At 50.1% G+C, this 13,190-nt stretch overlaps 1 protein-coding gene and 1 long non-coding RNA gene across 3 annotated transcripts in view; one reads left to right on the top strand and one right to left on the bottom strand.

The window, feature by feature from the left end:
- Positions 1-13,190, bottom strand: part of ANKMY1 (ankyrin repeat and MYND domain containing 1) — a 588,784-nt gene that overhangs the window by 307,705 nt on the left and 267,889 nt on the right. For both annotated transcript variants that reach the window (XM_085634115.1, XM_085634116.1), the window contains exon 10: positions 2,731-2,871. In XM_085634115.1, the coding sequence (XP_085490241.1) occupies positions 2,731-2,871 (141 nt within the window). The remainder of the gene's footprint in view (positions 1-2,730; positions 2,872-13,190) is intronic.
- Positions 1-13,190, top strand: part of LOC146785210 (uncharacterized) — a 368,347-nt gene that overhangs the window by 259,108 nt on the left and 96,049 nt on the right. The gene's annotated exons all lie outside the window — the stretch shown is intronic.

Below are 13,190 nucleotides of genomic sequence, written 5' to 3'. Positions count from 1 at the left end.
GAAATGTGGGGGCATGTGACCGGTGACTGCCACCTCCCCGGGGCTAAGTTAAATAGTAAAGAGTGGAGGGGCTTCGCCCCCCCCCACGCAGCCCCAGTGACTACCGCCTCCCCAGGGTGCACTGTTTTTAATTGTACTAAAATGCGAAGGAGGCCCCAAGGCCTGCCCCAGTGCCCCAGGAACAGCCACCTCCCCGGGGCACACAAATTATTCTAAAAAAAGTGAGGGGAGGCCCTAAGGCATACCCCGCAGCCTCAGGAACCGCCACCTTCCTGGGGCACAAATACAGTAATTAAGGAGGTCCATCACGGATCCCTGGCCCGGAGACCACCACCTCCATGGGACTTAATTCACAAAGGAGGGGGGACATGCAGCCCTATCCAGGAGCCCTACAGGGCTCATTCCGGGGACATTGCAGATTGCTATGGCTTGGTGGGAGCACCGCACGTGCCAAGCCATAGCAATTAAGTGCTCTGCTTTCAGCTAGCGAGAGCACAAAATGCTATTGCTAGCTGAAAGCAGAGCATGTCTGTTTCCCTGCCTGCTGTCAAGCGATCAGAGTAACATACATTGCTTTGAAATCCAGGGAGCTGCCTTTTCAGCATCTCCCTGGGTCTCAAAGCAATGCCAGCTCCCGCAGGAGGCAGGGAGCCGACAGGGACGGCGGGGGCCATTAGGCTCCACCTGCAATCCCCAACAAAGTGGCCAGGCCCAAAGGGGATGGGGTCCCTGGGGCAATATCTGCCCCGGGAGGGGAGCAAGCACGGCCCCCCCAGCACGCCCCCTCCCATCAAAAAATATATATATTGAGGCCTTGACCCAGGGGATGGGGTCCCCGGTGCTGAAATCGGCCTGAGGAGAGAGGCCACACAGCCCCCTCCTCTTTTTTCACAAAAATATATAAAGGCCTTGCCCCAGGGGATGGGTCCATGGGGCTGAAATTGGCCTAAGGAGGAGAGTCGCGCGCCCCCCTCCCATGTAACAATAACAAATTTAAATGAAGGGCAGGCCCCAGTGCCAAAATTAGCCCAGGGAAGCGGGGTCACGCAGTCCCCCTTACTTTATTATAAAAAAAGAAAGGGAAACGGTCAGGCCCCCGGGGATGGGGGGCCGTGCGGCCCCACTCCCTATTTTTAAAATTTTTAAATTCAAAATGGGCCGGCCCAAGGAAGAGGTCCCCCGGGCCCAAAACAGTCCAAGGAAGGGGGGTGCATGTGGCCACCCTTCCTAAAAAATAGATTAAATAAAAGCTGGCAACTTACAGCCGCCCTGCCCCCTTTCTCCACCACTCTGCAAACGAGCCTCCTGGCATGCTGCTGGTTGGCGTATCAAGTCCCCTTGGCTGATGAGAGTCTTTAGGGGCCAACAAGACCTCCTGTTACCTCCAGTAAGCCCCACATAGTGGGACTGCTGAGAGGTGGTCGGAGGCCATGCCCCCTTTCTCAACCACTTTGCAAACAAGCCTCTCGGCGCACTGCTAGTGAGGGGATGAGGACCTCTTGCCTCCTGAGGGCCTCAGCACTAAAGTAGACTTCTTCCACCAAGAAGCAGTGCACCAGGAGGTGCACTTGCAGATTGGTGGAGAAAGGGAGCGTGGTTTCTGACGACCTCTCAGCAATCCGGCTGTGTGAGACTTACTGGAAATAACAGGAGGGCTAGTTGGACCCCAAGGACACTCAAGAGCCAAGGGAACTTTATCCCCCAACTGTTAGTGCTCCAGGAGGCGCGCCCTGCAGAATGGTGGAGAAAGTGGGCATGGCCTCTTACCAGACCTCTTAGCAATCCTGCAGTGTAGGACTTATTGGAGATACTCAGGAGGGGTATTTGGACCCCAAGGACATCCTTGGGGGCCAACTATCCAATAACTCCCACATAGCGGGATTGCTAAGAGGTCTTTGGTGGCAGAACGCCCTTTCTCCACGACTCTGCAAACGCTGCTTGTGGTGCACTACTGGTTGGGAGATGAGGTCCACCTTACTCCCTGATGTCACTGATCATGTCATGAATGATGTAATATGTGAGGTCATAAGCAGTGCATTGCGGGGGCATGAGTTAAAGTTAGCTCACGGCTGAACGTCTCTGTAACCTTTGGTTTTTTCAGTGAATATATAAATAATTACATTTAAATACATTATTACATTTTAATGTATGCTTTCCTTTTACATTTTAAAATTTTAAATATTTTCAAAATGTACTTGATATAATTTATACTGTGAGCTACTATAAGATTGCATTTATTTTCGAAAATTATTCTTTTTCAATATTAAAATGTTTTTTATTGTTATTTTATGTTTGCATTGAAAATGTTTAAAAATATATAATATTACAAAGTAATTACACTTTTACTTTAAGTTTAGATGGAATTAATCAAACTTTCATACTTTTATAGCTGTTTTGCTACTGTTCTACTCCTATATTTCTGACGTAGATTTTTTTGTAGTATATATTTTATACTTACTATATTTTTTCATCTTAACATTTTTTTGTCAATATTTTTGCACTTTGAAGTATAGGTATGGACAGAAAATATTTTGGTCTAAAATATGTTTTCATTATACTTTTGTTAGAATATTTATGTTGATCTTCCAACATACAACCCTACACAATAAGCAATCGATTTCACCGCTTACAAATTAAATGCAGTTGTAAATAATTAAAAATGCCCCCACATTATTGAAAAGTCAAAGCATCACTTGAACAGAGGCATATATACACATAAACATACTTTACCCGATCCGGGCCATATATGTCATCCTGGTCTTCTGCTCTTGCATTGGAATCTGCAGCTGCATTTAGTAACAACTCTGTAATGTCAACACCTTCTTTTACTGGAAGTGCTACTGCAATATGAAGTGGTGTTAAGCCTAAAGACTGAAAGGAAAAACAAAACATATCTTGATGAGTTCCCTTCACACTTTCTTATTTTTAGTCCAATAAAATGAGGATAGACACATTGTTTTAAATTGTTTTACGGGTTCAGAAAAATAAAATACAAATCCATTCACAATTATATAATCTTAAGCGCTGGCCTTCTCAAGGCAAATATGAGGTATAAATACATGCATGCATCTGTTCTGGGCTATTTCATTAAACTCTTTTCAGAATTAATACAAGATACACCTTGACATCAATAATTCAATTTTACATTATTATTTTCACAAAATCTAGTGCATGCTCGATCTAAACTGAACCTAGAAAATTGCATCAAATGTAAAGGAGAACAAAAAGAAGAACACCCCAAAAATCTCCTATGGCTAGGAAAAGAGCAACCCATAATTATGCTTTTGAATAAAGAGTCTACCACATATATAACCAGTGTAACAAAGAAATCACACATCTTATTGAATTTAGAGAGTGCACCAACACGTTTGGCATACATTTTTTCTTTTTTGTAAACAGCTCCCAGTATATCTTTCTATTTGTTAAAAAACAAAGAAGCAGCTAATTGCCAATGGGCTGTAATAACAGATCTTGCAATTAAAATGGCAATAAACCAAGCCTATTTTGAAGGTAGACCTATATGCCTTAAACTCTAGTGCATTCAGCGGCTTTGCTTTGGATAGGCAACTGTTAATAACTGCCTAGACACTTTCCCAATGGCCTCATTGATCATTTTTAAAGAACAACCGTGGTGAGCACTCTCAGTCACCGCTGAACGAGTGGCATCCTGCAGTGTGCCCGCATTAGAAGAGCCAGGATCCAAGAACCTAGGAACAGAAGAACTGAAGCAGGCATATGCAAGGAGAAGAATGGGTCATAGAAAGCATCCTGAAGCAATTTCAATCTCATGGGACAACTCCGAAAAGGGGTCCTCGACTGGGGCATTGCCAACCGCTGAGCGTGATGGCCGCTTCTTGAGGCGGCTCAGTTCGAACATGCCCTTCCGAGTAAATATCTGTACTTTTGAGATCTGCCTGATGGTTTAAATCTACGCCGGAGCACTTCCCAAACCACTGGGGATCGCTGGAGCCCATTTGCCTACGACTGGCAGTTCCAGAGATCGGACCGCGTACGCACTTCCTTGGAGTCGCCTGCCTGCTTTACTGCCCGGGCCTCCTTGTGCCGTGGCCTGGCCTACCTCTGGTGACCCTGCTGGCCCGAGTGACGCTGGGTGAGCGTCAAGATTTTGTTCCGGGGCCTGTCCTGATCCTCAGGATTCCTGCTGGGGCTGAGGGCATGGAGGTGTTGCGGCGGTGGGCCCTGGAGCCGCTCTGAGCCGCTAGACAGACGTAGCACTCCGCTCCTGAAGGAGGGGGATCGTGCCCTGCATCGTGCCGCTGGGGACTGACCCTGGACGTCCCCTGCTGAGGCTCGTGCCACCTGGACCCTCCGCGGCGCTGCACTTGCCGGCCCCGGGCCGCCTTCAGACAGATACTCAGCCAGATTGCTATGGCCTGCGCTGGGGACAAAGCCCTGTGTGTTGCTAAAGACTGGGGGCGGTGCGCGAGGTGCCAGGCAGCCATTTTGGACCCAGTGGTGTTCGTGGGGTGGCACTGCGGAAGTGTGGCGGACCCCGTTGCCCTGGGTTTCTGCATTCCTCTGTACCGGCCTGGCATGGGTGGTGGCTTGCGCCCTGGCACGGCTACTGGGGACCTGCCAACTGCGCTTTTGGACTGCCTTGTACCACCGGGCCCTGGCGGAGGAAGCCTAACAGCAGAGGTCGCCGAGTCTCCATTTGACCCTGGTCTCCTTGTTCTTCCTGGCCTGAACAGCAAACAGCCGGGCCGTCTCTGACAGGGGGCCACAGTTCCAAGGCGGCACTCCAGGCCAAGTTAACAAAATATGCATGGCATGGGGGCCCTGGAGCAAGCCCGAAAGGAGGATCTGCCAAGATAGACAAGCTGGATCCTAGTGGACAACTGAAGGAGCTGACGCTACACGATATCCTCAAGGCCATCACGACCGTCCGGACGTCCTTTGAGTCGCGCATAGACACTGTGTCTTCGGAAGTGTCTCTTATCCAGGCAGATATGAGAGCGATGAACTTGCGATTGAAGGACGTGGAGATCAAAGCGAAGTCTCTGGTCGAGGATATCTCTACAATACAGCGCAGGATGGATGAAATGCAGACACACACCGCGAAACTGGAGGCGCAGTTGGATGATTATGAGGGGTGCTCCAGACGCAACAACGTCCGAATTTTGGGGGTGCTGGAACGGGCGGAGGGGCCTTCGGCGGACCTGTTTGTGGAAGAGCTAATCACTACTTACCTTAAACCGAAGGGTCACTCTAATTTATTTTCGGTTGAACGGGTGCATCGCGTGCCAGGTGGCAGACGGAAGCCCGGGGCCCAGGCCCCCCCCACGTCCTCTACTTGCTAGAGTCTTCAATTTCTGGGACAGAGATGTTATCTTGCAGAGCACCCGATCTGTCCCACTGGTGGCATACCAAAACAGTACTATCACCTTCTTCCCGGACTTCACCCTAAGGGTGCAGCGACAGCAGCGCAGCTTCTTGGACGTGAAGAAGGTGATATGTGACAAGGACCTGAAATATGCTATGCTCTTCCCTGCCAAACTGAGAGTGGAATTGGAGGGGAGGGTTTGGTTTTTCACTACCCCTGAAGAGGCCTGGGACTGGCTTGATGGATGGCGTAAAGCTGACCAGAACAACAATCACGCCCGGGGTGTGAGAGTGGACAGTGATGCCTGGGACTCCGGTGGACAAATGCAAAACAACAATTGATGGACAGAATGTAGAACAATGTCATACATTCACCCCAGTACAGAGATCTGGGCCTAAATCCATCGTTTTTTTGCTCACCATGCCGTTCCAGTTTGAACCCAGCCATATGCAAATCAGTCTTGACCCTGTGCCTCATGGGAACAGTCCAGACCGAACTGCCAAGCCAGGTCCTCCCTGGACTGGAAACAAGCATCCTAGGACCGGTTTCTGGCATTTCAGCCGTCTTCAGCCAGGCTTGCTTGATTTTCAGTGGCATGGAGAGCAAGGGACCCACGTCTGGGCATACCCTTTCCACTCGGGGTGACAAATGCAAAACAACAATTGATGGACAGAATGTAGAACAATGTCATACATTCACCCCAGTACAGAGATCTGGGCCTAAATCCATCGTTTTTTTGCTCACCATGCCGTTCCAGTTTGAACCCAGCCATATGCAAATCAGTCTTGACCCTGTGCCTCATGGGAACAGTCCAGACCGAACTGCCAAGCCAGGTCCTCCCTGGACTGGAAACAAGCATCCTAGGACCGGTTTCTGGCATTTCAGCCGTCTTCAGCCAGGCTTGCTTGATTTTCAGTGGCATGGAGAGCAAGGGACCCACGTCTGGGCATACCCTTTCCACTCGGGGTGACAAATGCAAAACAACAATTGATGGACAGAATGTAGAACAATGTCATACATTCACCCCAGTACAGAGATCTGGGCCTAAATCCATCGTTTTTTTGCTCACCATGCCGTTCCAGTTTGAACCCAGCCATATGCAAATCAGTCTTGACCCTGTGCCTCATGGGAACAGTCCAGACCGAACTGCCAAGCCAGGTCCTCCCTGGACTGGAAACAAGCATCCTAGGACCGGTTTCTGGCATTTCAGCCGTCTTCAGCCAGGCTTGCTTGATTTTCAGTGGCATGGAGAGCAAGGGACCCACGTCTGGGCATACCCTTTCCACTCGGGGTGACAAATGCAAAACAACAATTGATGGACAGAATGTAGAACAATGTCATACATTCACCCCAGTACAGAGATCTGGGCCTAAATCCATCGTTTTTTTGCTCACCATGCCGTTCCAGTTTGAACCCAGCCATATGCAAATCAGTCTTGACCCTGTGCCTCATGGGAACAGTCCAGACCGAACTGCTAAGCCAGGTCCTCCCTGGACTGGAAACAAGCATCCTAGGACCGGTTTCTGGCATTTCAGCCGTCTTCAGCCAGGCTTGCTTGATTTTCAGTGGCATGGAGAGCAAGGGACCCACGTCTGGGCATACCCTTTCCACTCGGGGTGACAAATGCAAAACAACAATTGATGGACAGAATGTAGAACAATGTCATACATTCACCCCAGTACAGAGATCTGGGCCTAAATCCATCGTTTTTTTGCTCACCATGCCGTTCCAGTTTGAACCCAGCCATATGCAAATCAGTCTTGACCCTGTGCCTCATGGGAACAGTCCAGACCGAACTGCCAAGCCAGGTCCTCCCTGGACTGGAAACAAGCATCCTAGGACCGGTTTCTGGCATTTCAGCCGTCTTCAGCCAGGCTTGCTTGATTTTCAGTGGCATGGAGAGCAAGGGACCCACGTCTGGGCATACCCTTTCCACTCGGGGTGACAAATGCAAAACAACAATTGATGGACAGAATGTAGAACAATGTCATACATTCACCCCAGTACAGAGATCTGGGCCTAAATCCATCGTTTTTTTGCTCACCATGCCGTTCCAGTTAGAACCCAGCCATATGCAAATCAGTCTTGACCCTGTGCCTCATGGGAACAGTCCAGACTGAACTGCCAAGCCAGGTCCTCCCTGGACTGGAAACAAGCATCCTAGGACCGGTTTCTGGCATTTCAGCCGTCTTCAGCCAGGCTTGCTTGATTTTCAGTGGCATGGAGAGCAAGGGACCCACGTCTGGGCATACCCTTTCCACTCGGGGTGACAAATGCAAAACAACAATTGATGGACAGAATGTAGAACAATGTCATACATTCACCCCAGTACAGAGATCTGGGCCTAAATCCATCGTTTTTTTGCTCACCATGCCGTTCCAGTTTGAACCCAGCCATATGCAAATCAGTCTTGACCCTGTGCCTCATGGGAACAGTCCAGACCGAACTGCCAAGCCAGGTCCGCCCTGGACTGGAAACAAGCATCCTAGGACCGGTTTCTGGCATTTCAGCCATCTTCAGCCAGGCTTGCTTGATTTTCAGTGGCATGGAGAGCAAGGGACCCACGTCTGGGCATTCCCTTTCCACTCGGGGTGACAAATGCAAAACAACAATTGATGGACAGAATGTAGAACAATGTCATACATTCACCCCAGTACAGAGATCTGGGCCTAAATCCATCGTTTTTTTGCTCACCATGCCGTTCCAGTTTGAACCCAGCCATATGCAAATCAGTCTTGACCCTGTGCCTCATGGGAACAGTCCAGACCGAACTGCCAAGCCAGGTCCTCCCTGGACTGGAAACAAGCATCCTAGGACCGGTTTCTGGCATTTCAGCCGTCTTCAGCCAGGCTTGCTTGATTTTCAGTGGCATGGAGAGCAAGGGACCCATGTCTGGGCATACCCTTTCCACTCGGGGTGACAAATGCAAAACAACAATTGATGGACAGAATGTAGAACAATGTCATACATTCACCCCAGTACAGAGATCTGGGCCTAAATCCATCGTTTTTTTGCTCACCAAGCCGTTGGAGTCAAGCTATCCTGGCTGATGACGGCTGATAGCCAGAAACCGGTCCTAGGATGCTTGATTCCGGTCCAGGGAAGACATGGCTTGGCAGTTCGGGCTGGACTGTTCCCATGAGGCACAGGGTCAAGACTGAATTGCATATGGCTATGTCTAAACTGGGGTGACGTAGTGGGCAAAAGAACGATGGATTTAACCCAGATCTCTTGACTGGGGGAGAATGTCTGCATTGTCAGCATTCCGTCCATCATTTGTTTGTTGTAACGCTTTTCGCCCTAAGTGGGATGGGTATTCCCAGACGTGGGACCCGTGCTCACTACGCCACTGGAGTCAAGCTATCCTGGCTGATGACGGCTGATAGCCAGAAACCGGTCCTAGGATGCTTGATTCCGGTCCAGGGAAGACATGGCTTGGCAGTTCGGGCTGGACTGTTCCCATGAGGCACAGGGTCAAGACTGATTTGCATATGGCCATGTCTAAACTGGGGTGGCGTAGTGGGCAAAAGAACGATGGATTTAACCCAGATCTCTTGACTGGGGGAGAATGTCTGCATTGTGTGCATTCCGTCCATCATTTGTTTGTTGTAACGCTTTCGCCCTAAGTGGGATGGGTATTCCCTGACGTGGGACCCGTGCTCACTACGCCACTGGAGTCAAGCTATCCTGGCTGATGACGGCTGATAGCCAGAAACCGGTCCTAGGATGCTTGATTCCGGTCCAGGGAAGACATGGCTTGGCAGTTCCGGCTGGACTGTTCCCATGAGGCACAGGGTCAAGACTGATTTGCATATGGCCATGTCTAAACTGGGGTGGCGTAGTGGGCAAAAGAACGATGGATTTAACCCAGATCTCTTGACTGGGGGAGAATGTCTGCATTGTCAGCATTCCGTCCATCATTTGTTTGTGGGACTCCGGTGGAGACACATCACCCCGGGGACAGAATGAGGCGACGGGTTGCATCGGATAACTGGTCTGTAAGCTTACCTTTGATGGGTGGGAGGATTCTGTGATGCCGGCTGGCTGAGTCAGAGTGAAGGCTTCCCTACAGGTAACAGTCTCTCCGATCACAGTGTACCAGGCTTTCACCTGGGACTTTGTTGACATAGACTCTCCGAGATTCTCCATGATCCCCTGACATGTCTTTTTTAGCTTTGGTTGTTGCTCCTAGTGTATCTCTTTTACTTGAATGCGATTACCATCTGGCAATTTTCAGGGACGGGTGCTCGATTAGGCTACACGTACCCGCAAGTTTTTGGCGGGTGGGTGAAAGGCACTCTGCTAGTTTGGGGGGGCTGGAGGTTTCTGACACCACCGAGCAGGGAGGCAGGTAGGGGGGTATTGAGTAATGATTTTTGGGTTTGTGGGGAGGGTGGGGTGGATTATATTTGTGTTGTTTTTTTTCCTTGTTTTTCAGGCATTATATACTTGATCAGTCTAAGGTAGAGGCAGCTACAGGTGCAACATTTTTGATGCCCTCATTGAGGCAAACGGTAGGGCTTAAGCCAACGCTTCTCCCCGGGGGCCTTGCGGAATGTTCCTCTCTGGGTCACCACATACCTCTAAAATTGTGTGATGGGCATGGCAACTAGACAGAAGCTCAAATTGCTTTCCTGGAAGGTAAACGGTCTGGGGGACAAAATTAAAAGGGATGTGGTTCTCCAATTCCTTAAGCACCATTCCCCTGACATAGTTCTCTTGCAGGAGACCCACCTGCTGGGGAATGGATGTAAAGCCCTGTCACGATGGGGCTTCCAGCTGGTGGCCCATTCCATGTTTGGTTCTGGTTCCCGGGGGGTGGGCATCATTAATCAGAAAATCGTTTCCCCTGACTTTCGATGTGGTCCGCACTGACCCTCTTGGTAGATTTGCTGCCATTTCCGGGATCTGGGAGGGGTCCACATTTAATCTGGTCTCAGTGTATATTCTGCCGGGCTTACATACACAGGCCTTTATCGATCTCAGTGATCTCCGCCTCGGTTTGCCGGATGGGAGGTTACTGATAGGGGGCGATTTTAACTCCAATGTCTCTGACTCCCTGAACCGTTGGCCACAGAAGGATCTGCCGCTCTCCCTCAGGCGAATCCATAGTTTCATGGGTGCACTGGGCCTTGTGGATGTTTGGAGATGCCTGCACCCCAGTGAGCTCCAATACCCCTATTTTTCCAGGCCTCATCGTAGTATGTCACTATAGACTATGTGCTCACACTCACGCATCATCTTCACTCACACTGTTAAGGACAAACAGCATTTGGCTAGGGGGATATCTGACCACTCACCTGTTCAGTGTAGTTTGGAAGTGGGTGAACCCACGATCGGCCTGGGTGGCGCCGATTAATTCTTGGTATCTCACAACCCCCTCCATCAGAGACAAGGTCTTGAGCGAGTCGGATCTGTACTTTCAGGAAAACCTGGGATTGGTTCGCTCGTCTGTCGTACTCTGGGAAGCATAGAAGACGGTCATTCGGGGGGTTGTGTTGGGCCAAGTTGCTGGGCAGCACAGAGAGAGAGCAGCAGACATGGTGCGCTTGGAGGGCGAAATTCTAGATCTAGAAAAGGCCGTCCGTATACAGGACTCGGAGGAAGCGCATCAGAAGCTCTGCATTAAAACCAAGGAGTTCTCTGACCTAGTCACAGATGCGGCCAAGGCACACTACAGGGCTACCCTTAACAGGATCTATGATGCAGGTGATAAGGCACGCAAGCTATTGGCTTGGTTCGATTGTAGAGAGCGGATGCAGCGTGTGGTGGTTGACTTACTATACAACATACTCGGAGGAGGAGGCGTCTTCTCTCCTACATGATATTGAGATGCCATTCCTCACTGCGGAGGAGAGCTCCGACCTTGATCTCGACATAACAGTAGCTGGGGTGGAAAAAGCCATACACGATCTACGTGGGGGGAAAACATCTGGCCCCAACGAGATCCCCATTAGAGGTATTTAAAATTACGGCAAACGTGACTGCTCCCTTTCTTACAGATATTTTCCGGGAGAGTAAGAAACAAGGCGTCCTCCCAGAGGATCAGAGATTGGCCAACATCAGTCATTCATAAAGCGGGCAAGCCCGCTAACCAGTGCTCGTCTTATAGGCCAATCTCTTTGCTCAACTGCGAAGCCAAAATCCTTGCGAAGGTCCTTGCCACTCGTTTGCTCTGGGTTATCACCCGCCTGGTACACCTGGATCAGTACGGGTTTATGCCGGCGAGGAATACCTCCCTCAACCTCCGCAGGCTCCACGGTGTGCTATGCCGGGTGGATACCATCAGGGAAGATGCTGTTGTGGTATCCCTCGATGCTGCTTCCGCATTTGATACCATCGAGTGATCCTACATGTTTGCTGTGTTTCACAAACTGGGTTTTGGCTCTGAATTTACCAACAGGGTGCGACTTTTGTACCATCAACCGCTTGCGCAGGTTGTTGTCAATAATAGGAAATCCCCAGTCTTTTCTCTCGGAAGGGGTACGAGACAGGGATGCCCCTTGTCGCCGCTCCTCTTCGCCTTGGCCTTGGAGCCTTTGGCGGCATGGATCCGACAGGACTCCGCAATTCGGGCCTCAAATGGACACCAGGCTGGGAGGACCGCATTTCGTTATATGCGGACGATATTTTGCTTTATTTGGCATCCCCAGCAGCGTCTCTTAACGTGGTCCTAGATATTTTTCATGTATTTGGAAGGTTCGCGGGATACACAATTAATTGGTCCAAATCTGTGCTCTATATCCTCTATGGGCAGCGGCCTTTACTTCCTCGGGGCAGCAGAGGGCTTCAAGTACCTGGGGATCTGGGTTTCCAAAGACTTAACCAGATTCCATGATAAGAATCTTGGACTGCCGTTGCTATGTCTTAAATCTGATGTCCAACATTGGAGGTCGCTTCTGTTGACTCTCCTGGGACGCGCGGCCCTATTTAAGATGATGTCCCTTCCCCAACTTTTAGATGCACTACAGAACACCCCACTTCCAGTTGCCGCATCTTATTTCAGGGAAATTGATTGTGCTGTTCGAGATTTGTTGTGGGAGGGCAAACCCCCCCGCATCACTACACGCAAACTTACACTAGGGTGGTTTGATGGGGGCCTCGAATTTCGCAGCAATCAATCAATTTAGCTATAGATCGCAAGATGACCCGGCCTTTCGGATAGACAGGTGGCTCCTTCCTGGGGGTAGCTTCGAGGGCGCGTTATATACTTGGTCATTGAAGCCCGACCTGTCCGGCCTGACCAGTCATGCCGTGCAAGTGTGGAAAGAGGCACACCAGAGCCTGGGCTGGGAGGGTACGCTCAGCTCACACAAGCCACGCCACTCTGGCACTGTGACATGTTGGATCGACTGTTCCGCTCCAAGGGTTTCGATAAATGGGACCTCATCGGTATCTCCAGGGTGGGGGATCTCTGGAAAACAGGTGATGTAATTCCCTTTTTCCCGACTTCAGCATGATTACGAGATGGCCAAATGTGAGCATTTCCGATATCTTCAAATTAGGCAAGCCTTGCTCGCTGTTCTCCCCAGGGGTATTGCCCTCCCTGAGTCCTCCCCTCTTGAAGACAGGATCCTAGATGGGGATCTCCCTGAAAAAGCCATATCTCTTATTTATAAAAAGCTTATCAACAACATGACAGATCCCCTAACCCGTTTGCAAAGTAAATGGGACCATGATGTGGCCAGCTTGGATGATGAAGAGTGGAGGGCAGTGGTGGCCTCCCCCCGTGAGTTGGCCATTTCGTCCCGTCTCCATCTGGTCCAACTAAAACTTCTCCACAGGACATATTTGTCCGGGCCCTTGCTGGTCCATATGGGCTACACCCAAGACAGTTGTGGTGTGT

This window comes from Triturus cristatus, chromosome 11 (genome assembly GCF_964204655.1).
Source record: "Triturus cristatus chromosome 11, aTriCri1.1, whole genome shotgun sequence".
Taxonomy (NCBI): domain Eukaryota; kingdom Metazoa; phylum Chordata; class Amphibia; order Caudata; family Salamandridae; genus Triturus; species Triturus cristatus.
Note: the sequence above shows the minus strand (reverse complement) of the source record. Positions and strands in the feature narration are given on the sequence as shown.